We start from the raw sequence: 27,601 nt of genomic DNA, 5'->3' as shown, positions 1-27,601 counted from the left end.
TCCCCCCACCCCAAAGCCGCCCCCGGGAGCCCACGCTGACGCTGTCTCGGCAGCGCGCTAGCTCCGCCCCGCCAGCCCCGCCCCCCTGCCCCCTCGCCCTCCCTCCGGAGAGCCAACGCGCACGAACTGGGGCGTGAGGCGTCAGGGACGCGCGGGCACCTCATCCTTCCCACCTTCCTACACTGTTGCTACTTTTCGGTGTGAGTCATTCCAGCTTCTCTTCCCCTTCCGTGAGTCTCTTCTTGTCTCTTCTCAGAGACCCCGCTCGTCCCGCAGGCGGCCACCTCCGCCGCAGCTCTCGCGCCCCCAGCGAGCAGTGCGCGTGCGCGCACGGCGGCCGCGGGCGCGCGGCCGTCGAGCCCCCGCGCTCCCTCCCTCCTCCCGCTGCTGTATAACTTGACTGGCTTGGAGGAGGTGCCGCCGGAGTCGGAGGGCGGGGAGCTCGGAGGAGGGAGCTCGAGAGTTGTGGAGACTAGTGACTGGGAGAAGTCGCAGCCTGCTCGGGTCGGCTGCTTCCCGCTCTCCGTCTCTCTCTTGCAGACCTACTCCGCTTCCCGCCCCAGCCCCCGCGCCTTGCTCCTTCTCTCGCCCGGGGGCCCCTGCCGGTCGCTCTCCGGGTTTCGGCGCGGCGGGGGCGCCCCGGGGGTGCCCTCGCCCTCCGGGTGCTGGCGGACGGGCGGCGGGCGGGATGTGGCGCCTGGTGCCCCCGAAGCTGGGCCGCCTGTCCCGCTCGCTGAAGCTGGCGGCGCTGGGCAGCCTGTTGGTGCTGATGGTGCTGCATTCGCCGTCGCTGCTCGCCTCCTGGCAGCGCAACGAGCTGGCCGACCGGCGCTTCCTGCAGCTCAATAAGTGCCCGGCGTGTTTCGGAACTAGCTGGTGCCGCCGCTTCCTCAACGGGCAGGTGGTGTTCGAGGCGTGGGGCCGCCTGCGCCTGCTGGACTTCCTCAACGTGAAGAACGTCTACTTCGCGCAGTACGGCGAGCCCCGCGAGGGCGGCCGCCGCCGAGTGGTGCTCAAGCGCCTCGGCTCGCAGCGCGAGCTGGCGCAGCTCGACCAGAGTATCTGCAAGCGGGCCACCGGCCGGCCCCGCTGCGACCTGCTCCAGGCCATGCCCCGCACCGAGTTCGCGCGCCTTAACGGCGACGTGCGGCTGCTCACGCCGGAGGCGGTGGAGGGCTGGTCCGACCTGGTGCACTGCCCCTCGCAGCGCCTGCTCGACCGCCTGGTGCGCCGCTATGCCGAGACCAAGGACTCGGGCAGCTTCCTGCTCCGCAACCTCAAGGACTCGGAGCGTATGCAGCTGCTGCTGACCCTGGCCTTCAACCCCGAGCCGCTGGTGCTACAGGTAGGCGCGGGGTTCCGGTTGGGAGCGTCCTGCCGCGAGGGCCGCCCGGGGAACTGGAGTCGGGAGAAGCGGCCCCGCCCGCGCCGGTCGCCCTGTCTGGACCCGGCGCGGCGCGGCGGCTGGCGTGGGAAGGCGGCGGCGCAGGGGGACCCCGGGCGAAGTGAGGGGTTGCGAAGGGCGAGCCGCCTAAGGGTGAGTCGGCCCTGGTCAGCTGGACGCGGGCGCATCTCCGATCCGACCGCGGATCCTTCAACGCCAGAGGGAGTGTGCGTCTCTCGTTCGCTCCCCAAATGTCTCTTCGGCGAGTTTCCTGGGGCTCTCTGTCCTCCCTCCCTGCCTTTCTGCTTTGATCTGGCGGGGCTTGCGCTTCCGCGGCGCAGGCTGCTCACGAGCCCTTGGACCTTTTTCTTAGTTCTCTTCTCAAGTGTTTCTTGCTCAGCTCTTTAGTACCCCGCGCCGGCTGCCCTAACTTCGGCCCCGAAGTCTGTCTTGTTTTATTCCTTAGCTCATTCACCTGGCACATCATCAGGACAGCCAGACTGGGAGGATGAGGTTGGAAAATGGGGACCATGGTCGGAGTGGGGTTCATCCTTGAGTCGTGTGGTTTGCGTGGGATTAGGAAGAGGAAAAATAAGGCACGTTGGAGTTGAGACTGCGAGGGTGTCAGGACGGACATTTTCATGCTGAACCTGTGACCTTTTCTGTTCGTTTGGTAATTTGGCTGCAGGGAGGAGATGAAGTGTTAGGCCAGGGCAAGAAACAGGGAAAGAAGAGTCACCTCTCTCCTAGTTGACGTATTGGCTCTCTCGTGACTTAGGGGATAGGCTGTGATCTTATTACTGGCGGTGACGGCCAAAAAAGAAAACAGAATCCCTCAAAACTGTGTTTACCTTGGGGAAAGTTATTGAGTTTATAGACATTCCCATTCGCCTTTAGTGCGGCGTCCTTGGACAGTGGTTGCAACTGGGGGGGTGTGATCTCTCCTGATAACCACAGGGAAAGTTACCTTGCTCCTTCACCATACCGGTTGTGCTGTATTTCAAATACAAAGGGGTTGGGGGGGGGGGGGGCAGGGGAAACATGACATAAAATTAATCCCAAGTAATGTTGATGTACTTCACTCCCTGTCTGCGCTGCTAAGAATGTCGCCAATGGATGGGAGGTTTGTACTGGGTTGCATTTTTTTTTTAATCTAAAGTGCATGTATAGGAATGTCCAGTATTCATTTATATGGCTTGCTTTTCTCAAGTTCTTCGCTGCCCAACTCAGCCAGAAGAAACCAGCATCGTTTGATTCATGTAGCCAAATAATTTTAACACGAAATAAGTATTTTGCCTCAAACAAAACTGTAGTAAATTTTAAGGAGTCATAGGATGTATGTAATGGGCCAAAAAGTACAGATTGTATATTAAATGTTGTTCTCTTATCAGTAGATAGGATATAAAACTGGTTAAACGTCTCTTGAAGAAATTACTTTGTTTGGTAGTTACAAAATTAGTCAGCCTCTAAAGCCTAAGTCCATATTTAATACATATATTTTGATTTAAAACTTTTTTTTTCCATTTAAGCTGCGTTTTCTCTTTGAGAAATAGATGTTTATGTTAGCAAGTTTGGTCTCTGGAGACAGCTCTAGCAATATAGTTTGCTGAGTAGTCTGTCAAATTCTCTGGGATCCAAAAATTTAGTAAAGATAATACCTTAATAATACACAGTTTCTGCACCTATAGTAATAGCTGCATATTAAAATGTTTTTATCATGATTCTGCTAATGTTAGAACTAACACTTTAAGAATGTTGTACATGCAGTTCTATAAACATATGTCATTTTAATAGGAGAAATATTGACATTTGATTTGCACTGAGATAAATGCTTTATTTAGGAAACACATGTTTTTGAAGCTTGAAGTTGTCTTGCCATTTTCAGTTTACTTTACAGTTGAGATTGTCAGATAGGTTTTCTGATTAACTCTTCCCTTAAACTTTTTCTTCTCTTTTCATTTTTAGTGATAGACGACTTGAAAAAAAAATAAAAAGATCAGTTATGTTTTTGTAATTTAAACTTACTGACAGTCACTTGACCATGTGGCTAGGTGGATTATAGGATAAGAGTTTGTTTTTAGTGTATGAGGAAATACATGGCTGTTTGTAAATTGAAATGTTGATTTAGTTTTATAGCTAGTTACATGCTGTGTGAAATACAGACTTGAGGCCTTTAGTACTGGTCAATCATTGGAATGTTTATTTTTTTGACTCTATTTATATATATTTTTGGATTCATGTGTTTTTTAAAAATATTTTTAAAAGTACAAGTGTGTGTTTTACAGCTTAAAGAGGAACTCCCCCACACCCCCCTTTTTTTTCTCTTTCCAGGAGAGGGAGCTACTTATTGAATTTTCGGACAGTTGGTGAGAAACTAGATTTTTTTTTATATTGCCCCAAAATTAACTACTTGGGAGAAAAAGTATTTTAAACTGAATTCATCAAGCTGTTCTTAACAAGAGTTTCCATGTAGTAAACATGCTTCCAAAAATAAACATTTAAAAATCTCTTTTTGATAAGGTACTAAAGAACTGAAAAGTATGTGTGAATTTAGCCCATTCAATTTGCCTCTTCAGATTTTAAGAAACAGTAGAAAATCTGAGTTTCTATTATGCCTTGAAAGGAGACATGAATGGTATTAAATGTCTGCAAGATATGTTATGGACCTAACTTATCTGTGTAAGGCTGTGCAGATTTGTAGTACAAATTTCCCAATGTGAAATGATACAGAAGTATAACTCTTTCCCCATCGTTGGATAGTTTTACTAGCTTACAGCAGCTTATCTAGCTCTAAGGAAAAATTATAAGCATCAACAGGATAATGCTAGAACCTTTATCTTCTACTCTGATACCTTCTTTTCCTCTTCACAGTTTTACTTTACCTAGAGGTATATTTTATAACAAGTTTGCCATAATCTTATGGGGAAAAATGCAGAGAGGGACTTTGTAATACAGTGTATGGCAGCATTCTTGGAATAGTTGAAAATGAGAGGTTGAAGTATTGCGCAAGATAGCAAGATGTTTTCTGTTACTGATAAAATTTTTACCAGTATTTGTACTTAACCTATTCTTGAATTTATAAAAATTGTGAGTGTGTGAGGGAGAAAAATGCTGTCTGGATTTCCTGAAGCCCAAAATGTTATCCCTGACTTTATAACTCAGAGATAGTGAAGATGGTCTTATTTATAGAAGAAAGAAAGCTCTTTGTTTTTTAAGGGCAAGGGTGTGGGAGTTTGTCTTATTTGCAGAATTTTGTCTTAAGTTTTCTAAATAATGTTTTTAATAGGATTTCTTTAATTTTTAAAGTATGTAACTATCATTGTTTAAGCTATAGATTTTAAACTTTCAGTTCTTGTAAATGACATAATACATGGAAAGCATTTTATATAGTGCTTGATGCGTAGTAAGCACTCAGTAATTCGAAAGTGTTTAGATATTAAATAAGTAAAAGTAACTTAATTATCTAATACATTGGGTTAACAGTTTTGAAGCTTGTCTGGAATATGGATCACCTTAAAAATAGCTATGTTTTTGAATATCAACCATACCTTTACTTCACTAATTTAGTCCATTCCTACATTACAGGATGAATTTTACAATTAAACTTGGAGTGAATGTTGTGTCTGCCCTTAAAAATAACTTCTGTTGGTGAAGAATATATCTTTAAGATGTACTAAGATGCACTTTTTGACGTAAACAGATGATGGCCATTTCGCTGATTTTTTTACTTTGGACTCTTGGTAAACTTTTTGTGGGACTCCCTTTACTTACCTTTTTTTTTTCTCTTTTTCTTTCTTTCTTTTTTAACTTATCTTTAAAATGAGACAGTTGAATTAGATCCTTTCCTTTTCAGCCTCATCACCCTGTGACTCTTACACTCTCAACCTGAGTTGTCACTCTGCTTCTGAGCTTGAGCTTAACTGGTGGGTTTAAGCTCTTCTAAAAGGGAGTCAGAGGTTTGGTACTTGATTCCTGCTAGCGTATGTGGGTCAGAGGCCAGATTAGCTAGCCCTATTTCAAGCTTGTCTTCCTAGCCCCAGTTTTTACACAGATGAAATCAGGTTAAAACAAATCTGAATTCGAGACTGCCTTTAAAAGAAAATAGTCTGGAGCTAAGGGTAGCTAAGGTTCTTGTGGGGCAGTGGCACCTCGAAAGGATGTTCCAGACTTTGTCTCAGGAGTTTCTTTTCAAACCAGAGTTTAAGGGGCCACCTACTTCTCTTCCAATGATTGCTGATGTGGTAACCACACTCCCAGATTTAGGCTTCAGAGATGTTTCTGGCTAGGTAGTACTGAACAGAGTACTTTTTAATCTAATAAATGAATCAGCTTATATCTAGAGGTTTTTGGTTTTTTTTTTTTTCCTTCTGTTTTTCTTCTTTTTAACAGAGGTTTTATTGACACTTGATTGTGCTTAATAACAGAGCAAACAAAAAAATAACATCTGTGTGTAACCCAGGTCTCAGAAAGGAGACTTTTATTTTGGAAAGATTGTAGAAACAGATGATCATCCATAGGAAAACACCACTTCCAGATCAATGGAGCAAAATCATTTGATACCCTGGCCTGTTTTCTGTTTATCTTCATATCTTTTGGCCATTATTAGTTCTGAGAGTGCAGAAATATTTTTTTCGTGTAATATTTGAACTATTTTCCCTCGTATTTCCATTGCATGGGTCAGCACATATTCCTCTCATACATTAATAGGGAGTCAGTTTTTCAGGGAATGATCAGAATGGTTTTTATTCTGATTTTTTGGCCTCTGGTCTCTGGCTCCTTCCTGTATTGCTGTTATTGTTGCTTATTCTTCACAGAATCTTGGCATGATTTCTTTACTTTTCACACTGAAACTAATATGTCCTTAGAATATAAGCCCTGCATTTTTCCTATACATAATGAACTTTAGTAAATTATTGTGAACTGTCTTAAAACAATAAATTCTTGGCATAAAATTAGGATAGTTATTCACCCTGGTCATAGACTTTGAAAGATTTTAAATTATGTAATCAAATTTTTTATCCACGTTTTATGTCTTTTTTTTTTTTTTTTAGATTACAGGAGTTTATCTGAAGCAGCTGGAAGCTCTTTGGACTTACAGCCCTGGACTATAGTCAGGAGAACTGAATTTTGTTTGTTCGGTAAATAGTCTGTTAGAAGGCATTTGGATTGAAAAGGCCTTTCTAGGCAGCAAGTAGCTTAGCTGTGTGTAGGAGGCAGATATATAAATGACTAATTACAATCAGTATAGCATAATTAGCCCTACCAATAAAGATACTGTGCATCCTGTCAGATGACTCATTTAGGGAGGGAAGTCTAAGTGTACCTTCATCAGAGTGGATACCAGGGAGAATTTTACAGAGGAATTGAGTCCTGAGGATAAATGGGATTATGCCCATAGGGACCAGGACGTGTGGTGACGGCAGTACTGAAATAGCATTCTAGACCACCACAAAGTTGTAGGGTGGCAATGAGCAAGTCACTTGATGGTTCAGACCCTGAGTTTTTAAATGGGTAAAGTGAGGATGTTAATACTTATCCAATGAATTGTTTTAAAGGAGAGGATTATTCAGATAATATGTAAAATAGCTTTACTTGTAAAGTTTTTTTACAGTATATTATTACTTTGCACATCAGCCTGTTTCATTTTTAGACGAGTAAAGTTCCTTAGTACACCATGACATGTGTCTTAGAAATATATAAATTTTACTCTTCCCATGGCAAATGTTTAAATGTCACCATCTTTACATATACATATATACCTCAAAATACCTATGTAGCTGCTGCTTGAGGCTGTAGTTTTTTTTGGAATAGTAATTAAAAGGGCGCTAAGGATTTGTCCCATATGTTGCTGACTATTGTATAAACATAGTTTTCATAAGGATTCAGTAATATAAACCAAATAGTTCAACTTTTCTCTGTAAGTCATAAAGTTAATAATTCTATTTGGTACATTAGTAAATAATTTTTAAAATAGAGGTTAAGTCAAGGTTTTTCTTGGCATTCTTAGACTCTGAGACGGAACCTCAAAAAATGTGTTATCTGAGGGAGATCTGACAGGAATTGTGTGGCATTGACAAGTAGTACTGGGAACTGACCTCTGTGCTAAAGATGACAGGCCAGGGCACAATTGCGGATTCTTTGCTTTCTGGGGCATTAGGTATAGGCAGCACACAAATGAAGAGCAAGGTAATCTTAGATTTTACATACTATAAAAGAACAAAGCAGACTCCTATAATGGAGAATTGGATTGGGGATACAATTTTAAATTCAGTGGTCAGAATTTAAGAGTGACATTTTAGTTGAGGTGTGAATGATGAGAAAAAGCCGGTGGTACAGAGTTCTGAGGGCAAATTTAGAGGTTCCAAAGAAGGGTCAAGCGTGGGAGTAGAAAAGCCTGGTAGAACACAGGGTCATAGAAGTAGACAAGGTCCATATTCTGTGTGACCTTGTAAACATGCTTAACGAGTTTAGAATTTTGTTTTCAGAGCAATAGGAAACAATAAATGTGTTTTTAGCAGGGCGTGCTTTGTGGAGAATGGTTTAAGGAATCAAAGGCTTTTGCCCTGTTTGTGGGAGAAAGCTTGGTATGTATTAAGGTGGTTGCAGTGGCGGTTATGAAAAGCAGTTAGACATAGTATGTTTTGGAGAAATACCTGATAGGACTTGATGATGGGAATGTTACTGTATGGGAGAAAGAAACATAAAGGATATCCCCAGGGTTTTGGTCTAAGCAACTACTGCTGAGGAAGCCCAGAGAAGGAATGGCTTTGGGGGAGGGAGAACCAAGAGTTTTGTTTTGGTTATATTAAATTTAAGACAAAGGAATACACATTCAAAACCAGGCACCAGGTATTTAATGCAGAGAGATACTATGCTCCTAGCAGATACTATGTTATACTTCTGAAGGGCTGTATTAATTCAGTTTGTGTTTTAAAGGGAAGAGGAGAAGTTAGTACTTTTTTATTGACAGATTAAAGAAATCAGATTTTGACTAAAGAAAGTATAAAGTAGCCTTCTTAGGTTATTGGGTCCAAAAGAAGCTGCTTATACCTTTTTTCCCCCATTATTTGACAGTTTATTAGAAATAAGTATTTGAGTATAGTGTTTCCAGGTATATCTTTCAACTTAAAAACATGGATCAAAAAAAAAAAAAAACAAAAAACCATGGATCACAGTTGCTAGTTCTCATGAGGTTAGTTGAGAGTAGTAAATATATATTTAAAACTTGTGGCCAAGCAATTTTGGTTTCTTCTCCCCCCCCCCCCCTTTTTTTTTTGTGGTATGGAAGAGTATTTCTTAAGATATTTATTCTAAAAGATGAGTTGTTTCTATTTAACTTGGTAGATTTTTTTTGTTATTGATGTGTTTTGACATGAGTTTCTTATTTTAGATACAGCTAGCTGTTGGACGCGATATTCAGTGAAATAACACAACCTTGCTATTTTCAAGACATTGCTTAATATTGTTGGAATTCTAGGTGGGTGGAAATGGCATTCAGAAAATTATTTAGTGAAATAAATGGAACATATCCTGTGACTTGAAAATCTTGAGATTACTAAGATTCTACAGTCTTTGCAATGGATTTTGGCCACTATTTGGTGGTATAAATTAAGAAGTTGAGGTCTTAAAGAAATTTTAGCAAAAATTAGGTAACCATTAAATCATTCCAGTAATTTTACTGTAGTCCCCCTCTAGACAGTTCACAAAACTGTGAACACATTAGTCTGTCACCAGAACATTTGACTAATCTCTAATAACAGCTGTTATAACATGCATTACTACAATGGGATTTTGTTCAAATTTTGGCTTTTAAAAGTAATTTTGAAGCTCAGATTGAACCTCTAAGCATTTTCTATGCTTTTGATAATTTACTCTCTAGAAATGATCTCAAGTTTAAATTGTGTGTATGAGTAGAAATGCCAATTCTTTAGGAAACCTGTAACTAGATTTTTAGACTATATGTTTGATTATTTATGAGTTTTTTTCAAGTCATTGTCTTTTTACTAGGAATTTTCTCCTTTAAAAAAAAAAATCAGTCTTGCAGTCATGTAACACATTTCCTTTTTAGGCAAACTGCAAAGTTATGTTCTTTTTAATGGCATGTTGTGAGATAATGGCTATAAAATATTTTATATTTTTTGTATTAAATTATCTTTTAAACTTAGTGTGCAAATCCCACTTTTGGTCATGTAAAGAGAGTAAAAGATAATAGAACATGAACATTTTAGAGTTGACTTCATATTTTTTTATCAGTTTTACTTACACATCCTGTGTCTCCTTTTTTCAGGACTGTATTCTGATATAATAGAATAAAATTATCTAATTAATGTGGTAGGACAGTGGCTGTTGATTAAAGGATGATATTGTAAAAACTTGTTTTTCAGAATAACGTTATATACCACAGGATATTGATTAACTCCAGTAAATAAGATGTTTCTGAATGTTTAAGATTTGACACGTTTGGTTTTTTCATGGCATGTAGACTGTGTTGGAGAGTTTGTATTTTACTCTGTAATTCCCAAGGTGACCTGATCTCTGCCTCCCTCTCCAGAACCCATTGCCTCCTCATTTCACTGCAGCTTCTTTGGCCTTTTTTTTTTTTTTTTTTTCCTTTCAGTTCTGAGAAGACAGTTTCTGGCTCTAACATATTCCTCCAACATTCTTACTGCCTCATCCCCAGTCTATGTGATATTATGCTCAGCATTTAGAGCTCTCCCTAAGTAGCACTTCCTTAGAGAGGCTGTCTTTTACTATACAATTTAAAATAGGTCCCTGTTCTTCTTTCTCAACATCTTCTGTACCTTCCTGTGATTTGTAACAAATTCCAGAATTTATCATTTATATATGTTTCTAATCATCTTCCCAACTCAGGCTAAAAAGCCTTCCTAAGAACAGGATTATGTTTTATTTGCAACTCTTTCTTAGCATTTCTGATGGAGTTAGGCTTGATACAGGATTTTTTTAATTCAAGATTTTCATTCCACAGTAACTCATTGCCTTTTACTCCAGCTTCTTGTAGTAGTCAGTGAGATGTGAGTTGACCGTATCTGCAATTCCAAATTTAAAACGCGAAGAAAAATAGGCCTTGTCAAGTTAAAAAACAAATGTGAAAACACATGAGGTAATGTATGTGCTTTATCCAACTTGGGATGAGTAAGCTTATGGTATTTTTGCAGCGAAAGGTTTTCTCGTAGGTGCTATCCCAAAGCCCTTGAAGCATTGCGTAATGAGTGTGAAACACACGTATTGTCACCTTTCCAAAATCTGAAAACTTCTGAAACAGGGATGTTGGGATCAAGCGATTATATTAGCCTGACTTCACCTCTTAATAGTTGCGTGTGTGTATGTATGCATGCTCAGTCATGTCCAGCTCTTTGTGAGCTCATAGACTGTAGCCTGCCAGGCTTCTCTGTCCATGGGATTATCCCAGCAAGAGTCCTGGAGTGGGTTACCGTTTCCTCCTCCGGGGGATCTTCCCGACCCAGGGATCAAACCTGCAGTTCCCATGTGTTTTGTGGCTCCTGCGTTGGCAGGAGGATTCTTCACCACGAGCCACTAGGGAAGCCCCACTACTTTTGTGACTTGAGGCAACTCACTTAAGGTATATGCTGATAAAGTTGAACTGTATTTAAAACTTGAGTACCCTCCAACTCTAGAATTTTTAGATTGCACATCCCATTTGGTCACATGAAAAGTCCACAAAGCGTTGTGACTTTTGGTTTTGATCAAGAGATGTGATAGATATGTCAGCGTTTAGAATTTACTTTGTGGTACTTACCTATTATAAATGAAAATCAAATTACAATTCTGTGTTTATGTATATACATACTACCAAGTTTTAAATCTTCTATGTATTTAGTGCTTGTATATCACTAGACATCTCTCATAGCACTGAGCCTTTTTGCAGTTTAGCATTTCATACTTTTTTCCCTTTGATGGCCCTGATGAATGGGGGCAAGTATTATTCCAGTTTTACAAAGAGACTAAAGTGCTAAAAAGTTTTGGCTTTGCCACCCTCACACAGCTAGTGAGATGCAGAGGTAAAGGTGGAACTTAGAAGGTAGACTAGTGATTTCAAGTCTATTCTGCTTATACCCTGTTTTACCCTTTAAATATAGAAATTTTATATTATGTATCTTAAAGAATAGAAAATATCTGAATTGTCTCTTTACTATATTGATTGTATGTATTTTATTTTCTCATAAAATGAAGATGATCCTAGTAGTTTCTGAAACCTTGATTTTAAGTTAAAGATACCTAGACATGATGATATATCTTAGGTTTCATATTCAAAATACTGTTAATTAACAGTGAAAGCATTTAATGTTGCTTTAAATCTTAGAGTTAAGCATTTTTGACTTGATACTTAAATTTCCATTTTTAATTATTACATTGGTAGTAATACTCAAAAACTTTTTCTTTGGGTGGTCACCCACTTAATGTAAAAAAAAAAGCAATAATAGAGTAATAAATATGTTTTTTAACCATTTTGTGTAATCTTAAACTAATACTTAGTTATAACTTTGCATACTGTATGACATATTCAAACCTGATGAAAAACCCTGAACAATTAATTGGAGTGCCTCCAATCCAGTTAGAATTTAAACCATTCTAGGTTTAAAGACTCCCTTTCAGATGAAAAGTATTTGTATGCATTTTTTCACTAGTAAATAATCCTGTAAAATACACACATTTTCTCGGACAGCTCAAGATCAAAAAACAAACAACCCCATCAAAAAATGGACAGAAGATCTAAGCAGATATTTCTCCAAAGAAGACAAACAGATGGCCAAAAGGCACATGAAAAGATGCTCAGCACCCCTGCTAGAAAAAAATCAAATCACAGCTGTAATGACTTAGCACCCCACACTGGTCAGAATGACTGTCATCAAATAGTCCACAAATAATAAATGCTGGAGAGTGTGAGAAGAATGGGGAACCCTCCTACGCTGTTGGTGGGAGTATAAATTGGTGCAACCACTATGGAGGACAGTATGGAGGTTCCTTAAAAAACTGAAAATAGAGTTGCCATGAAAGAAAGTAAAAGTGTTAGTTGCTCAGTCATGTCTGATTCTTTGAGACCCCATGGTCTCTAGCCCACCAGGCTCTTCTGTCTGTGGAATTCTCTAGGCAAGAACACTGGAGTGGGTTGCCATTCCTTTCTCCAGGGGGTCTTCCTGACCCAGGGATTGAACCCAGGTCTCCTGCATTGTGGGCAGATTCTCTACCAACTGAGCCACCAGGGAAGCCCATGTGGGAAGCTACCAGGGAAGAGTTACCATATGGTTCTGCAATCCTGCTCCGAGGCATATATCCAAAGAAAACCATAATTCCAAAATATACATGTATCCTACGGTTCCTTGCGGCACTATTTAGAATAACCAAGATATGGAAGCAACCTAAATATCCACCTACAGATGAATGGATCAAGAAGATGTGGTATATATACACAACGTGATATTACTCAGCCATAAAAAGAATGAACTAATGGCATTTGCAGCGACAGAGATGGACCCAGAGATGATCATACTAAGTGAAGTAAGCAAGACAAAGTCAAATCATATTAATATTGTTTATATGTGGAATCTTAAAAAAAAAAAAAGGATACAGATGAGCTTACTTCAAAAACAGAGACTTGTACACTTTTGAAAACAGATTTATGATTACCAAAAGGGAAGTGGGTGGGAGATAAATTAGGAGGTTGGGATTAACATAAACTCACTGCTATATATAACTAGATAACCAACAAGAACCTACTCTAGCATAGGGAACTATACTCAATATTTTGAAATAACCTATAAGGGAAAAGAATGAAAACTCAAATCGCTGTGCTGTACAATAGAAACTAACATAATATTGTAAATCACCTATACATCAACAAAAAGTAAAATAAAAATGAAACACACATTTTATTTCAAGGTACTTGAAATGTGTGCCTGTTGTGTTAGGCAGTTTGAAAATCTGCCTAGCACAATGGGCAGATTTTTAAGGTTTTGTTTAAAGAAAAAAAAAAGTGGACCTCAGCAGTATACTTCTTATCCTAGCTACTGTGTTTTATGCACTGTGGGAGTTTGGTAATCAGGAAGTAAGATGTTCTGTTTCTTATTGCTTGATATATTTAATAAATCCAAGTGGTAACATCTGAAAATTTTTGTCTCTCAAACTCTGCTTGCTCATGGTACATTTGATTCTATGCCAGATTGTTTTAAATACAAATTATAAATATTTTGGCTTCGTTGGAGCATTTTTAATAGAATGTTTAGTAGAATTCTGTTCTTATTAATGAAGTATAACTTTTGGTTATTCAATGAAAAGCTCTTTTCATATGAGCAAGTGATATGAATTCATTTGTTAAAGTTCTTCCAAAAGATTTGGTAGCAAATTATATGAAAGAATTGTGCTCTTCTTAAAATGAGGCATAACATGATTTCATTTAACATTGTCAGAAATTGCTGTATGAATATAAAGTTGCTCAATATGACATTTGTTCATATATTTTATTCTCTTCCATGAGAGACTTGAGTAATGAGGTATATATTTGACTGTCGTTCACTTGGAAAGGTTCCAAAAACAAGGAGGCATTTGTACATGTGCAGATGTTGGCAGGGTTCCCTTTTCTCCTGTTGTCAAAGACCATTTTAGTTTCACAAAGATATGTTTGTATCTGTTTGACAATATGGCATGTGAATAATATACCAATAGTGTTTGTGGAGGAGTTCTTTATTTTTTGCACTGCAAAACTATATAATCTCACATACTTAGTTATTTTCAGTGCTTTTGTTTTATATATCAGATTTTATACATGAATACTTCTGAGAAATAGTTAAATCTTTTGTAATCATTTTGCCTATAAATTTTCAAGTTTATGGAGGTATTTTAAGTTGGGAGGAAAAGCTGAAAATAACGTATGGTCAGCAGTTTTTGCATGTCACATTGGAAATGAGCAATCTGTCACTTTCCCCAGTGCCCACAAGAAGTTTTAAAATCTCAGATAAGATCAAAAATGTACTTTCCTCTAATTACTAAAGAATCAGATATTGTCTGTGAATAAAATTGAATTAATTAATTTACTATATTTAAAGATTCATACTAGCATATCTAAATTTTTAATTTACCTAATTAATATATGACAAAACTGCAGATATTGAAATTTAAATGGAAAAGGTATACATACAAAGAACAAATACAGTTATTCTACATTGATAGAGTTAAAAGGAAGCACAAATGAAAATAGGCAATTATGGATGAAGGCATCTATAAATCTTTTGTTTTAAAGTTGATAAAAGTTTTAAAGTAAGAGTGTTACTGAGTTTTGTCAATTTTATAAAAGCTCAGAGTAAAATTAATATCACCCACCTACTTTTCTTGTGTTCCCAGAAGAGTCTCATCTCTGGCTCTTATGTAGATTGTTCAATTTTTAGCAATAGACATGGGCTATATTTATATTTATATTCTATAGTGTTTTGGTTTGTTTCCCCTGCAATCTGTGTAAATATCATCTGCATGATTTCTTCCTCTAATTCAAGGAAAGGGACTATACTGAAAGAGCTTCCCTAGTGGCTCAGCTGGTAAAGAATCTGCCTGCAATGTGGGAGACCTGGGTTTGATCCCTGGCTTGGGAAGATCCCCTGGAGAAGGAAACGGCTGCCCACTCCAGTGTTCTGGCCTGGAGAATTCCATGGACTTGTATATTGTATAGTCCATGGGGTCACAAAGAATTGGACATGACTGAGTGACTTTCACTTCACTGTTCTGAAAAATAGCTCTTTAAAAACACCTCTGGTCACGTGATCCTCCAGAAGTTGTTGCATTACTTCCCACCCTTTTGCTCTTTGCTCAGCTTGCAGCTGGCTGTTACAGTACTACAGAATGCTTTAGAAGAAGCCTGCCATTTTACTTAGGTTGGAAATAACTTGTTCATAATCCTGGAAGACTTTTGTTTTAGGATGTTAATCTCCCTAGTAGTTAAAAAAATCCATTAGAAAATCTTGGCAAGATCAGGAGAATAAATAATTTTGAAGTTGGATTTAAGGTGAATAGACAATATGGTGACATTGGAAAGGGAAGCAAGGCTAACTTGGCATGAGAGATACTTGGAGTGGAGATTGCATTGTGGGTTACCAGACTGCTCTTTACCAACCTGTGGGTACAGATTAGAAGACATTTCCCAAGAATCTTTCTCTGCATTCCTCTCCTGCCTGCTTCTGCACTAGATGAAGTCCCTATTAAATACTCTCTCAGGACCAGAACCATTTTTTAGTAACTAATGCTTAATTGCACTCATAGTTATTTGTTTGGTATTTGTCTTCTAAAATTTCTGTTTGAGAGACTGTAGTTCACTCTTACTGCCGGCATAACAGAGTGCCTGATGCCTGGTAACACTTGCTGGCTAATAGGTGTGCAGTCCTGTTCATTCAAAAGAAAGTTTTGGTTGATTGTACGTACATGAGTCAAAAAGATAAAAGAAAGCATCTGTACTTTTAGATCTGGTAATAAAGAAGGCGTCTTGTGTTTTGTTGATTGGTTTGATTCTGAGATTTCGATAAGCAAGACTTACTTTAGCTTTATAATGTGAGGTAGTCTATTAAAAAATTTCAAGTCCATAGTAATGGTATGAGTTAAGAAAGAAAGTTACTCACAGACCTAGAGAACAGACTTGTGTTTGCCAAAGGGGGGAAGGGTAGGGGTGAACTTGGACTTAGCGGATGCAAACTATTAAATATAGAAGTGGATAAATAACAAGATGCTACTGTGTAGCACAGGGAACTGTATTCAATATCCTGAGATAAACCATAATGGGAAAGAATATTTTTTAAAAAGAATGTATACATACATATAACTGAATCACTTTGCTGTATAACAGAAATTAACATCACATTTTAAATTAATTATGCCTCAATTAAAAAAAAAAGTTTCTCTTTTGAACTATTGAATATAACAAGAAAATCCAAGCTCATGCCTAGCAGAAATCTCTATTGTGATAATCTGGGGATAGACCTAGTATATCCTCACCAGAATGTCTTGTAATAAAGATAATTCTTTCGTAGAGTTTTCCATCTGATGAAGGTTGGCCATTTGCAAAATATCTTGGAGCTTGTGGAAGAATGGTGGCCGTAAATTATGTTGGAGAAGAACTGTGGAGTTACTTTAATGCACCGTGGGAGAAACGAGTTGACCTCGCTTGGCAATTAATGGAAATAGCAGAGCAGCTCACAAACAATGACTTTGAATTTGCACTCTACCTCCTGGACGTCAGCTTTGACAATTTTGCTGTTGGTCCTAGAGATGGGAAGGTAATCATTGTGGATGCTGAAAATGTTTTGGTTGCTGACAAAAGGTTAATCAGACAAAGTAAGTATATAACTTGCAGATTTTTTTTCTATGTCAGTTGTTTACATTTATAGGAAGCAGATTTTTTAAAACTTCCTCCTTAGAAAGCAACCTTGCATCTTTCTTTGTTTTATTTGACTGGTAAACAAATACTGATTTATTAGAGTTGTACTCTGAATCACAGTTTGCCCATATATAGTAAAACATAGTTCATGTTCAAATGGACCCAGATGTGCTGTGTGTGGGGGGTGTGTGTGTGTACATGTCTTTTTTATACCGTCTGCTGTGTGCTGTGGTTTAGGACTGTAATCCAGAATTAAGTGTTTATTTAGTTAAAGGCTACCAGAGAGACTGTACTGCTTTCGTGGAGTCTGTTTTTCTGTGCATTCTCTTACAGTGTATTCTGTGTTCCGTTTTCCTGTGAGGCCCCTCCAGTGACTCTTTTTTCCCTTTAACCATGTAGATGATTCCGAGCGCTGTGGATCTCTAGCTTGGGTTTGACATTAAACTTCGCTTTCATTTATTTATGAGCTCTTCACTGGGTAGGTGGGCAGAATGTCTAAAGTGTTTCGAAAATTGTCATAGGAATTTTAGTTTCAAGGACAAAGCCTGTGGTTCTATAACTAATGTATTTAGTGAAAGAAACTGAAGGGTTGTTCCATGGTGAAAACCTTGTATTTTTAATCCCCTCCTGTCATGTGGGTCTGTTGATGAAGAGACCAAAAGTTTGTGGCACCTGTGGAATGCAGTGAATGTAACAGCAATGTATTAGGTTGACACATTTTACATTATCTCGGCTTATCTTGTTAAATACTTGATTTTTCTCAATGCCCTGTTCTGACTCCATACTCACAAAACTACTTTCTGATTCTTTCTTATCTGCCATGCAGATCCTTTCACAGGGAGTGGATGCCCCGTTCTGGAGTACATCATTACCCACTTAACCTCTTTATACATTTGTGGAAGCTTAAACTTTTTTTTTTTTTTTTTTCAAGATATACACAGAGTTCTGTGACTTGCCTAAACTGTGCAACATTATTATTCCAGTATGTGTAAAAATAATTTTTTTGTAAAAAAAAATTTTTTTTTAATGTGAACATTCCTGGAATACATGTTACAATTTTGTACCAATTAATTCCTGACCTTGGATGAATACAGTATAGTTTCTGTATTTTTGCATTTCATACGGTGAGCATTGCTCCAGTGCTTTTTTAGCTCTGGCTTATTCTTTTCAAATGTCTCACGGTAGAGTTGGCTAAATAGACACTTTGCAAAAGGCTGTATTTATTTATTCACCCTCTTTTCTTAACTCTTTCTAGTAAATGACCTTTACAGGGAAATTGTGGTTTTGTTGTGGCAACTCCTTTAATGTCCTTCCCTTTATCATCCAAACTAGTAAAAGTGATACACATTTATTTTTTTCAGACAAAATAGATCCTTCATTGGGAACTTTTTGCATCAGTTAGTTTCTTCAACTTCCCACCCACCTTCTTAAAATCTAGTTTTTCTTACTTTCCCATAAACAAGTATGCATAAGATTCTTTCCTGCTTTCCCTCTATTTTTAAAAGTTGCTTATTGCCTTTCTCTACTTCCTCAGCTTCCATGCATTTCTCAGCCCATTAAACCTGACTTAGAAGATCACGTTACTGTTTGTAGTCACCCAATTGGCAAATTTGTGAGTGACTGATTAGTAACAGCTTTCTGAAATTATTTCCTCCTTTGGTTTCCTTCTACTCAGGTAGTTCCTTTTTCAAAACATAAATCTGATCTTAGCACTCCCTTCCTTAATGCTTGTGTTGACTTCCAGTGGTTTGTCAAGTACAATTCATACACTTTACCAGAGAATAATCTATGTGACTTGGCCCTGTTCTGCTTCGTTTTTAACATAACTGCAGTGCCCTTAATGCTTCAGCTACAGTGGCCTTTTAGTTTCTTGAATGAACCTTTCCAGTGAATACCTCACAGCTACTTTATATTACTCTGTATGTATAAAATATTAATATTATGTTAATAGTGTCTACTTTGTCATCCAGTTAGAACCTCGGAGTTTACTGTTAATTTTTGTATCAAGTGTTTCTGCAATCTGACTTTTTCTCCTGAACCTTCTTTAGTTGTTGTCATCATCCCGGCACCTCCAGTCTTCAGCCCAGAGTCACATTTCTATTAGACAGATCATGGTCCTGACCACCGGAGATGCAGCCTATTCCTCTAGCATTGTCTGTGCCTCCTCCCCAGTCACCTGTCTTCATGCTGTAGCCACAGTGAATTTATTATTTCCCGTACCGGCTGGGCCAACCCCCTTAGATCCATGCCTTTGTACATACCGTACCCTGGGGCTAGCATGCCGTTTTCCCTCTTTTCAGACTTGTTTATCTTTCAAAACCTAAATCAGTTGTTCTCTGTGCAGCTTTCTGCAGTCCCAGGCACAGATGCTGCTTCCTCTGTACTCATGTAGCACCATGTCAGACTTGTGTGTGGCCCTTTCTTGTATCATGGAGAGTTTCACTCTAAGCTGAGCCCTTTGGTCTTTAGTATGTAGGGACCTTGTCTGATCCTTCTCCCCTGCCTTGGTGGACTCCTCGTAAGTGTTTTTGTAGAAATTAATATATTTAAATGTTTAATGTAATATAGTTTTAAGAACCAACATTACTGTGTTCATTAGTCAAATGTTACATTTTGGGAAACAATGAAAAGTCTTCTAAAACGTATTTTTCTCTTTCTTCTTCTTTCCCTTTTCACAGATAAGCCTGAAAATTGGGATGTATGGTATGAAAGCAAATTTGATGACTGTGATAAGGAGGCTTGCTTATCATTTTCAAAAGAAATTCTTTGTGCTCGAGCCACTGTGGACCACAATTATTATGCTGTTTGTCAGAACCTCTTATCCAGACATGCCACCTGGCGTGGCACTTCTGGAGGACTCCTCCATGATCCGCCAAGTGAAATTGCCAAAGATGGCCGCCTCGAGGCCTTGCTGGATGAGTGCGCCAACCCAAAGAAGCGCTATGGCAGATTCCAGGCTGCGAAAGAACTGCGCGAATATCTAGCACAATTAAGTAACAATGTGAGGTAGTCTACGGTGAACTTGTCTTTGCTTTTCTTCATTTACATAGCACTGGCTAAAAGGAAAACTACCAAAAACTATCTGGAAAAATGGAATTTGGAAGTAATACTTCCAAATGGATGATAAACTTGCACTGACAGATCTTATGTTAACATCCACCAAAATAAGACATGATTTCAAAAATCACACGATGCTTCTGCAGATAAGTTTGTTCTTAAACTTTGGAGGCTTGAGCTCTCATTGACTGCTTCAGCCCCTGAATGCCTGACTGGATTAATGAGTATTGTTAAGCTATTGGAAATGAGTCTGATAGTTATATTGGCTTGTGTATCAAAGGGTACTTGGTACTTGACTTAGTTTGCATTACTGTCATGATTTTGTGAATCTCTTTTATTTACTTTGAATATCAAGTTAAATTGGCCTGTTTTATAGGCTACTTTTTCCTTCTGGTGTATAGGGTTTTTTTTTTTTTTTTCCCTCTTCCATTTTTATGTTTTTTATTAAATTTTTACACATTCAGGTTACTATAGGTGTTCATTTACAGTTGGGCTAGTTTTCATTCAGGGCTATGTGGTACATATTTACCGTTAGGATTCCCAGGTTTACTGTGTTTTTTTTTTTGAAAAAACAGAATTCAGTTTTCAGAAAACTGAATATTTTATTGTGTAAATACTTATATTTCTTCCTACTTTCTGTGGTTTCACCATTGCATGAGATCATTTAAGGTTATTTAACAGTTACATCCCTCTATGCCAATAAATTATAACTGTACACTTAATATGAACTTTGGCATATGTTGCAAAATGTCATTTTTGTCCCTTAAAATGCTTTAAGAGTATACTAGCAATCTATACCTTGATGTTAATTTAATTGAGAGGAAAAAATAAACAGTATTTTTTAAATGCTAACTTGTCCAGGATAGTAATGCATATGCCAAAGAAATATTAGACCTAGTCCTAGATTTTAAAATTGGTCACCTACTTATTCTTACTATCCTACTTCCAATACTTTGAGTATGTCATTATTAAATTCATATCTTCCTGGTTATTCTTTAATGTTGAAAAATTGTGCTACTGCTTCCAAACATATATAACTTAAGTTACATTTTTGTAACTTCAGTGTGATAGTTTTGCAAAAATCAGCGTGGTAGTCATTGTTTGAGTTTAATCTGGCATCATAACGTTTTATTTATTGATGGACTAGTAATTCTAACTATAAAGCAGACAGGTTTAGCCATTCTGTCCAATTTGGTCTTCATTTCCCAATTGTTAACCATCAACAACATCAAATTTAAGTATGTGGATAAAAATTAACAAATGTGTGAAATTTCTCCCGGCTGTTTTTTACAGTTAAAATATATGTATATATAAATTGGCTAAAGCTAACGTAGGTGATATTTTTCTGTTTGAAATCGTAACTTTTGTTTACAGCAAAGTTTGATGTAGTGTGCAGTATTTAGTTCTAGACTGATCTTATTCTAATCAGAACATGATTAAAGTATGCACAACCAAAGCCAAGCTTTTCTTTTTCATTCATTCAGCAACTATTTATTGAGCATCAACTCTGTGCCAGGTGCATTACTAGCTGCTACACACTGTCTGAACATGACATATGGTTAAGTAACTTTACATTGATTATCAAAGACTTTAATGTGGATATTTCTTAAGTTGAAATAGCATTCGTTAGGACGTTGCTTTCATGTTCTTTTACTGTTGTGATGGAAGTTCTACCTGTACTATCTATAACGGTTGCTAAAGAAAGAGCAGGAGGAAATCAATAAAGTTAATCCCAGTTTAAAAACTGGAAGAAGGGTAAGATCTCTTCATTACAAAATACACTGCATTATGTTAATTTTTATACGTCAGTACATTACATATGCCAGCTAGCCCTCAAAGAAATATTCAAGTGCTGGAAATTTTACAAGCTGACTTTTTACAGCTTTGGAAAACTTTTGAGGGGAGTAGGTAAAATTACTTGTCAGACATTCGCCTCTTGCCCAAAACTTCAAAAAAAAAGACACGTTTCAAAATGAAGCACCTTTTATATTTGTAGAAGTATTCATTTCGAACCTTAGAATGCCAGTCATTAGAGCAGTTGTCTTACTGTTTAGCAGACATAGATCTTACTTTTTGGAAGGGCGGCCGTGATCGCAGAGCAGGAGGAGAGAAAACAGCGCCAGCAGTGATTGCTCCTTGAGGTGGTTTTTGATAACTGCCATTTCCCCTGTGAGATTATGTGGGATTTCTTTTATCTTTGGAAAAGTTGAGGAGAAGATAATAAAAGAATTAGGAGTTTTAAATTACAGGGAAAAATATATATGTGAAAAGCAATAAATATTTTGTTCACTTTGCTATCAAGATGTTCACTATCAGATATTTATTATACAGTAGCAATTTATATTTTTAATCATTGCCCATTAATAGACACAGTAAAATATTTTTGAATCAGACATTTGGGGTTTGTATGTGCATTAAAATTGTCTTTTGTACTGTAAGTTACTGTTTAATTTGAATATTTTATCAGAACTGTCTCCCTGTGCCTTTATAATATAAAGTTGTTTCTACAACTTTTAATAATCTTAATAAAGAATACTTTAAGAATCACACTTTTCAGACTATCTCTTAACTTCAAATATACAACTTTTTCTTGAATGTCAAGTGAGATAATATAGATAAGGGTTTTTTTTTTCTCTTGCATGTACTTTGATATAATTTTGAGAAACTATCTGGTTGGGTGTGAGCTAGACTTATGGTATGTTTGTCTTCTGTTTTTCTGTAGTAGTTGGTGACTTTACAGTTTTACTGCTAAAATGAAATTAAAAGCTTCATTATGGAATTTTTCAAATGTATACAAGCAAATGATACAAGGAACAATAATAAACTGTGCTTATACTGATTTCAGAAGTTAGCAATGGATGGCCAAACTTGTTTTATCTATACCCCAACCTGCTTGCCCCAGCTTATTTTGAGAGAGATCATTTGATTCATACGTGCACTTAAGCACTTTCTCCTCCCAACAAAAATTTCACATCGGAAAAATTAATACCTAAGTATTGCCAAAGCAAGAGAGCTTTCAGAAACTTGAAGATGTTTTCTCAGAAACCCAAAATCCAATGAGGGATTCTAAACAACTGGTGATATATGTGGAGTACTTTGATGTTCATTAAGAATAACTGAAATGAAATGTATTAAATATGTAACTTATGCATTCAGAATGATAAAAGAGGGCAAAAAGAAAACAAACCAACTCAGTTACCTTTGGAAAGATGTTGAGGAATTATTCTGAAAACTGGAAATCTGAAGAGAAAGAAGAATTTATACTGCCTTATCCCAGGATAATCAAATAATTGAGGGGGAAGAATTTATAGAATTATTGTAGTTAATATATGGAGACTAAGTATTAGAATATCACCATTTTAAAATTCCTAATAAATTGACAAGAGCTAGGCAGTGCTTGGAGAAGGCAATGGCACCCCACTCCAGTGCTCTTGCCTGGAAAACCCCATGGATGGAGGAGCCTGGTAGGCTGCAGTCCATGGGGTCGCAAAGAGTCGGACACGACTGAGCAACTTTACTTTCACTCTTCACTTTCCTGCGTTAGAGAAGGAAATGGCAACCCACTCCAGTGTTCTTGCCTGGAGAATCCCCGGGACGGGGGAGCCTGGTGGGCTGCCGTCTATGGGGTCGCACAGAGTCGGACACGACTGAAGTGACTTAGCAGCAGCAGCAGGCAGTGCTTATCAGTGGCTGCTGAAGCTATTAATTGAAATGCTGATGAGGAGCTTTGGATGAAATGGCAGCACCTGATGAACTCATTGGTTAATCTCCATGATGTGCCTTATAATACAATTCAATTCAAAGTGCCCTGCACCATCTATGAAGTGTCTTGACGGGGGAAAAAAAGCCTGAATCTGATCAAACCTCCAGCTCTGTCCATTAATAGGAAATACAGAGCACAAAGGAACATGTTACAGAACACCATAGGAATACAATCAACAAAATCCAGAATAGGGATACTTCTACAGGATAAATGTCTTGGCCTTGTTAACAAATTGCAGGAAAAGGGAGGGGGACCCTTTAAGTTAAAAGAGACTTAAGTGACACAAAGTAAATGCAGATAGCACCTTTGTATCCTGATTTGAACAAATCTATTTTAAAGTGGAAACATAAATTTGAACAACTGAACAATAAGGTGGATGGATGTCTTGAGTAATCGCATTCACTTTTAATTTTGTGCTTGCTTTATTTTGTGGAAAAACCATGAAACTGCTGCTGCTGCTGCTAAATCGCTTCAGTCGTGTCTGACTGTGCGACCCCATAGACGGCAGCCCACCAGGCTCCCCCATCCCTGGGGTTCTCCAGGCAAGAACACTGGAGTGGGTTGCCATTTCCTTCTCCAATGCATAAAAGTGAAAAGTGAAAGAAGACGCTTAGTTGTGTCTGACTCTTAGCGACCCCATGGCCTGCAGCCTACCAGGCTCCTCCGTCCATGGGATTTTCCAGGCAAAAGTACTGGAGTGGGTCTTTGTCTTTCTATCAAGGGTGAAACAGATCACCAGCCCAGGTGGGATGCATGAGGCAAGTGCTCGGGCCTGGTGCACTGGGAAGACCCAGAGGGATCGGGTAGAGAGGGAGGTGGGAGGGGGGATCGGGATGGGGAATACATGTAACTCCATGGCTGATTCATGTCAATGTATGGCAAAAACCACTACAATATTGTAAAGTAATTAGCCTCCAACTAATAAAAATAAATGGAAAAAAAAAAAAGTACTGGAGTGGGGTGCCATTGCCTTCTCCGAAACTATGCTAAGTGAGCTATATATCTAAATTTTGAATAAAGACATTTTAGTTCTCTTTCTTTTGAAGTTATTTGCCCCTGTCACAAAAATAGTGGCAGATCTAGGGCTCGCCGTTGATTTTCTGGTTGACTTCAGCGTTCTCTCTGCAATGCGTGTGCTCATTTGCTTAGTTGTGTCTGACTCTGTGACCCGTGGACCACAGCCCACTAGGCTCCTCTGCTCATGGACTTTTCCAGGCAAACTGTTGCTGTGCTTGGTTTTCCAGTCATGTCTGACTTTGCGACCCTTTGGACCGTAGCCTGCTAGGCTCCTTTATCCATGGGATTCTCTGGGCAAGATACTGAAGTCAGTTGCCATGTCCTTCTCTAGGGGATCTTTCCAACTCAGGGACTGAACCCAGGTCTCCCACATTGCAGGTGGATTCTTTACCATATGAGCCACCAGGGAAGCCCATGAATGGTGGAGTGGGTAGCCTATCCTTTCTCCAGGGGACCTCCCCAACTCAGGAATCAAACTGGGGTCTCCTGCATTGCAGGCGGATTCTTTGACCAGCTGAGCTACCAGGGAAGTCTAGGCAAACTGTTAGTGGGCTGCTTTTTTCTCCTCCAGGGGATCTCCCTGACCCAGGGATCAAACCCGCGTCTCTCGTGTCTCTCTTCATTGGCAGGTGAGTTCTTTACCACTGAGCCACCTGGGAAGCCCTGCTATACTGTGTTGCAACTTTTAAGAACCAGAAGCATATAGTCGAAGATGACCATATAAATATAATTTCATAGAACATTTACATGTGTTCTCAATTTTTAATTAGTGGAGGGAAAGTTTTGTGAGGGCAAGGAGAAGTAGAGAAATCCAAGTTAAGATGCAAGGTTAAAAAAAAAAGACATTAGGGTTAGGAGAGAGACTTAGGGAGAAGAGTAGAAAGAGAAAAGGGTAAGATCTTTTTTGCTTTGACCTTGAAATGTTAGACCTCTCATAGATCTATATAGATTACTTAGATTACTTTTGCCAACAAGAGTTTACTAATATATTGTCAACTATAAACGCACCTGCCATCTACCTCTGCAAGGATTAAATCATGTGCTTCTGCAGCTGCTGATTTTCAACAACCCCTGAAAGGAGTTCAGAGTGGAGAGCAGAAATGAGGCACTCTGTGCCGGGGAGAAAACTGTCAGGACAGGTCTTCAGATATTTTCAGGAGCCCATTTTATGAGCCTAATTCTTATATCACCTCATATCTAGACAAGCACTGAAGTCCATGATGACAGTTGTCCATCGTGACTAACAGAAACCTGCAAAAAATATGCACTCTATTGATGTATTTCCCCTTCAGCAAATCAACATATGTACTGACCTTCCCCCTGCCTCTTTGGAGCAGTTTCTCAGAGCTATCTGAGATGCAGTCTCCTGGCCTATAGTCTCTATTTTACCCCAAATAAAACAACTTGCAACTCTCTTGGGCTTTTTTTTTTTTTTGGTAAGCTGACAACATTCTGTCTCTGGGACCTACCTCAGCTTTTCAAGGTTTTTTTTTGTTTTTCTTTTCACTTTTTCCTATAGATAACTTGAAACTGTACATCATGTCTTATACTCCAGGTTCTAAGAATATATAAGGTCTGCCTTGTAAGGTGACAAACCATTAAAAATAAGCTCAACGTTATGCAGTCAGTCCTGGGAGTTAATTTTAGCTTTCCTTTTAGATGTTTATCTCGGGTGTTTAGGTAACAAAATCCTGAGGGGTCACCTATAGGCTTTTAGATGAAGACAGAACAAGCAGAAGCTATACTCTGCTTATTTCACTTTAATCCTGGAACAAAGTGGCCCTCCAATGACACTGACTGGTCTCATGTTTTTACATTTTTTAATTTTTATACTTAAAGACATTGATTATTGGTTTTAGTTTTTTGTAAAATGTATTCACTTAATTATACTTACAGTCTTCTAAGGACTTCCCATGTAGGTTATCTACATTTTTAAAAATAATCACTTGGTAATATTGTGTTGGTGAGGAGGGAATGGTGAGAAAAACACACCCACTCCAAATTATTTTCTGAGACTTTGAAAGGTGTGTTTTCAATTGTCTCATCAACAATTCTAAAAGTCAATCTTGCAGAATTTTTTTAAATCAATGCCAATATTTTTGAGTTACTTTGATTTTTTTCTACTATTACTGGGACAGTATATTATTGTGTTCCTTTTATATAATATTTTTCAGCCATAAATTATTTTCAAATTTTGGGGAAGTGGAATAAGGTAGCAATTAGGAGAAGTTACAGGCAGATTTTGGTTTTAAACTAGTTAACGATACGGGTGTACTCTTAAGACGTAATGAAGTTTTGAGTATAATTCTTGTCTTCCTCTGAAACTAATATTCTCATTTAAAAAGTCATTTGCTGTTGCTAAAGCCACAAATAGATATCTCATACGCTTAACACACATCCCCCGTGGAAAAATAATTTCTCTGATGTCATCTGAGAAAAGGCCATGAAAAAGAGAGATAGACATCTCTGAACTGCTAAAAATGTATACTTAGATGTTTCTCAGAGAGTTTGAATATCTTCCTTGACACTTTGCCAGTTGTTCTCCTGGACAGATTATTTAACATCTATGAGATAGCGTTCACATTAAACAAACACAGACTGTCCTCTCCGGCTCTTTCTACAGGTTTACTGGCCAGATGCAGTAATGTATGGGAAAACACTTTGTAAGCTGTAAAGTTCTATACAAGTACATGGTAATAACAAACATTGATGGTTTGCCCAGAGAGAAAGAAGAGGCTTCATTCAAGGATTAAATAATTGGCTTCTTGCTAGCTGGCAATACACAAGCACCCATGCCTTTGACCTCTTTATTAACGTAAGGCTCTAAACTAGTTTTAGCAGGGGGAGAGGAAGCAGATATTTTTAGAAAACATCCTGTGGTTTAGATGAAATTGCCAAAGATATGATTCAGCATGAGAATTTTAAGTTTCCAGGTTCTTATGCTTCGTGTGTGTGTGTCCTTGGTCACCCAGTCATGTTTGACTCT

At 38.6% G+C, this 27,601-nt stretch overlaps 1 protein-coding gene across 2 annotated transcripts; it reads left to right on the top strand.

The window, feature by feature from the left end:
• DIPK2A (divergent protein kinase domain 2A) lies at positions 1 to 22,384 on the top strand. 2 transcript variants are annotated; one of them, XM_043474176.1, is made up of 5 exons: positions 4,984 to 5,124; positions 6,436 to 6,522; positions 8,775 to 8,861; positions 16,432 to 16,735; positions 19,457 to 22,384. In XM_043474176.1, the coding sequence occupies exons 4-5, from the start codon at positions 16,489 to 16,491 to the stop codon at positions 19,786 to 19,788; spliced, it is 579 nt and encodes a 192-aa protein (XP_043330111.1). In that variant the 5' UTR covers positions 4,984 to 5,124; positions 6,436 to 6,522; positions 8,775 to 8,861; positions 16,432 to 16,488; the 3' UTR covers positions 19,789 to 22,384. The 2 variants fall into 2 exon arrangements, with proteins under 2 accessions (XP_043330110.1, XP_043330111.1); XM_043474175.1 differs by lacking the exons at positions 4,984 to 5,124; positions 6,436 to 6,522; positions 8,775 to 8,861 and adding an exon at positions 1 to 1,345.
• Positions 22,385 to 27,601: the final 5,217 nt, after the last annotated feature.

The sequence above is a fragment of the Cervus canadensis genome, chromosome 7, assembly GCF_019320065.1.
Source record: "Cervus canadensis isolate Bull #8, Minnesota chromosome 7, ASM1932006v1, whole genome shotgun sequence".
Lineage (NCBI taxonomy): Eukaryota > Metazoa > Chordata > Mammalia > Artiodactyla > Cervidae > Cervus > Cervus canadensis.
The sequence above is the reverse complement of the archived record's forward strand: the minus strand, read 5'-3'. Positions and strand labels throughout refer to the sequence as shown.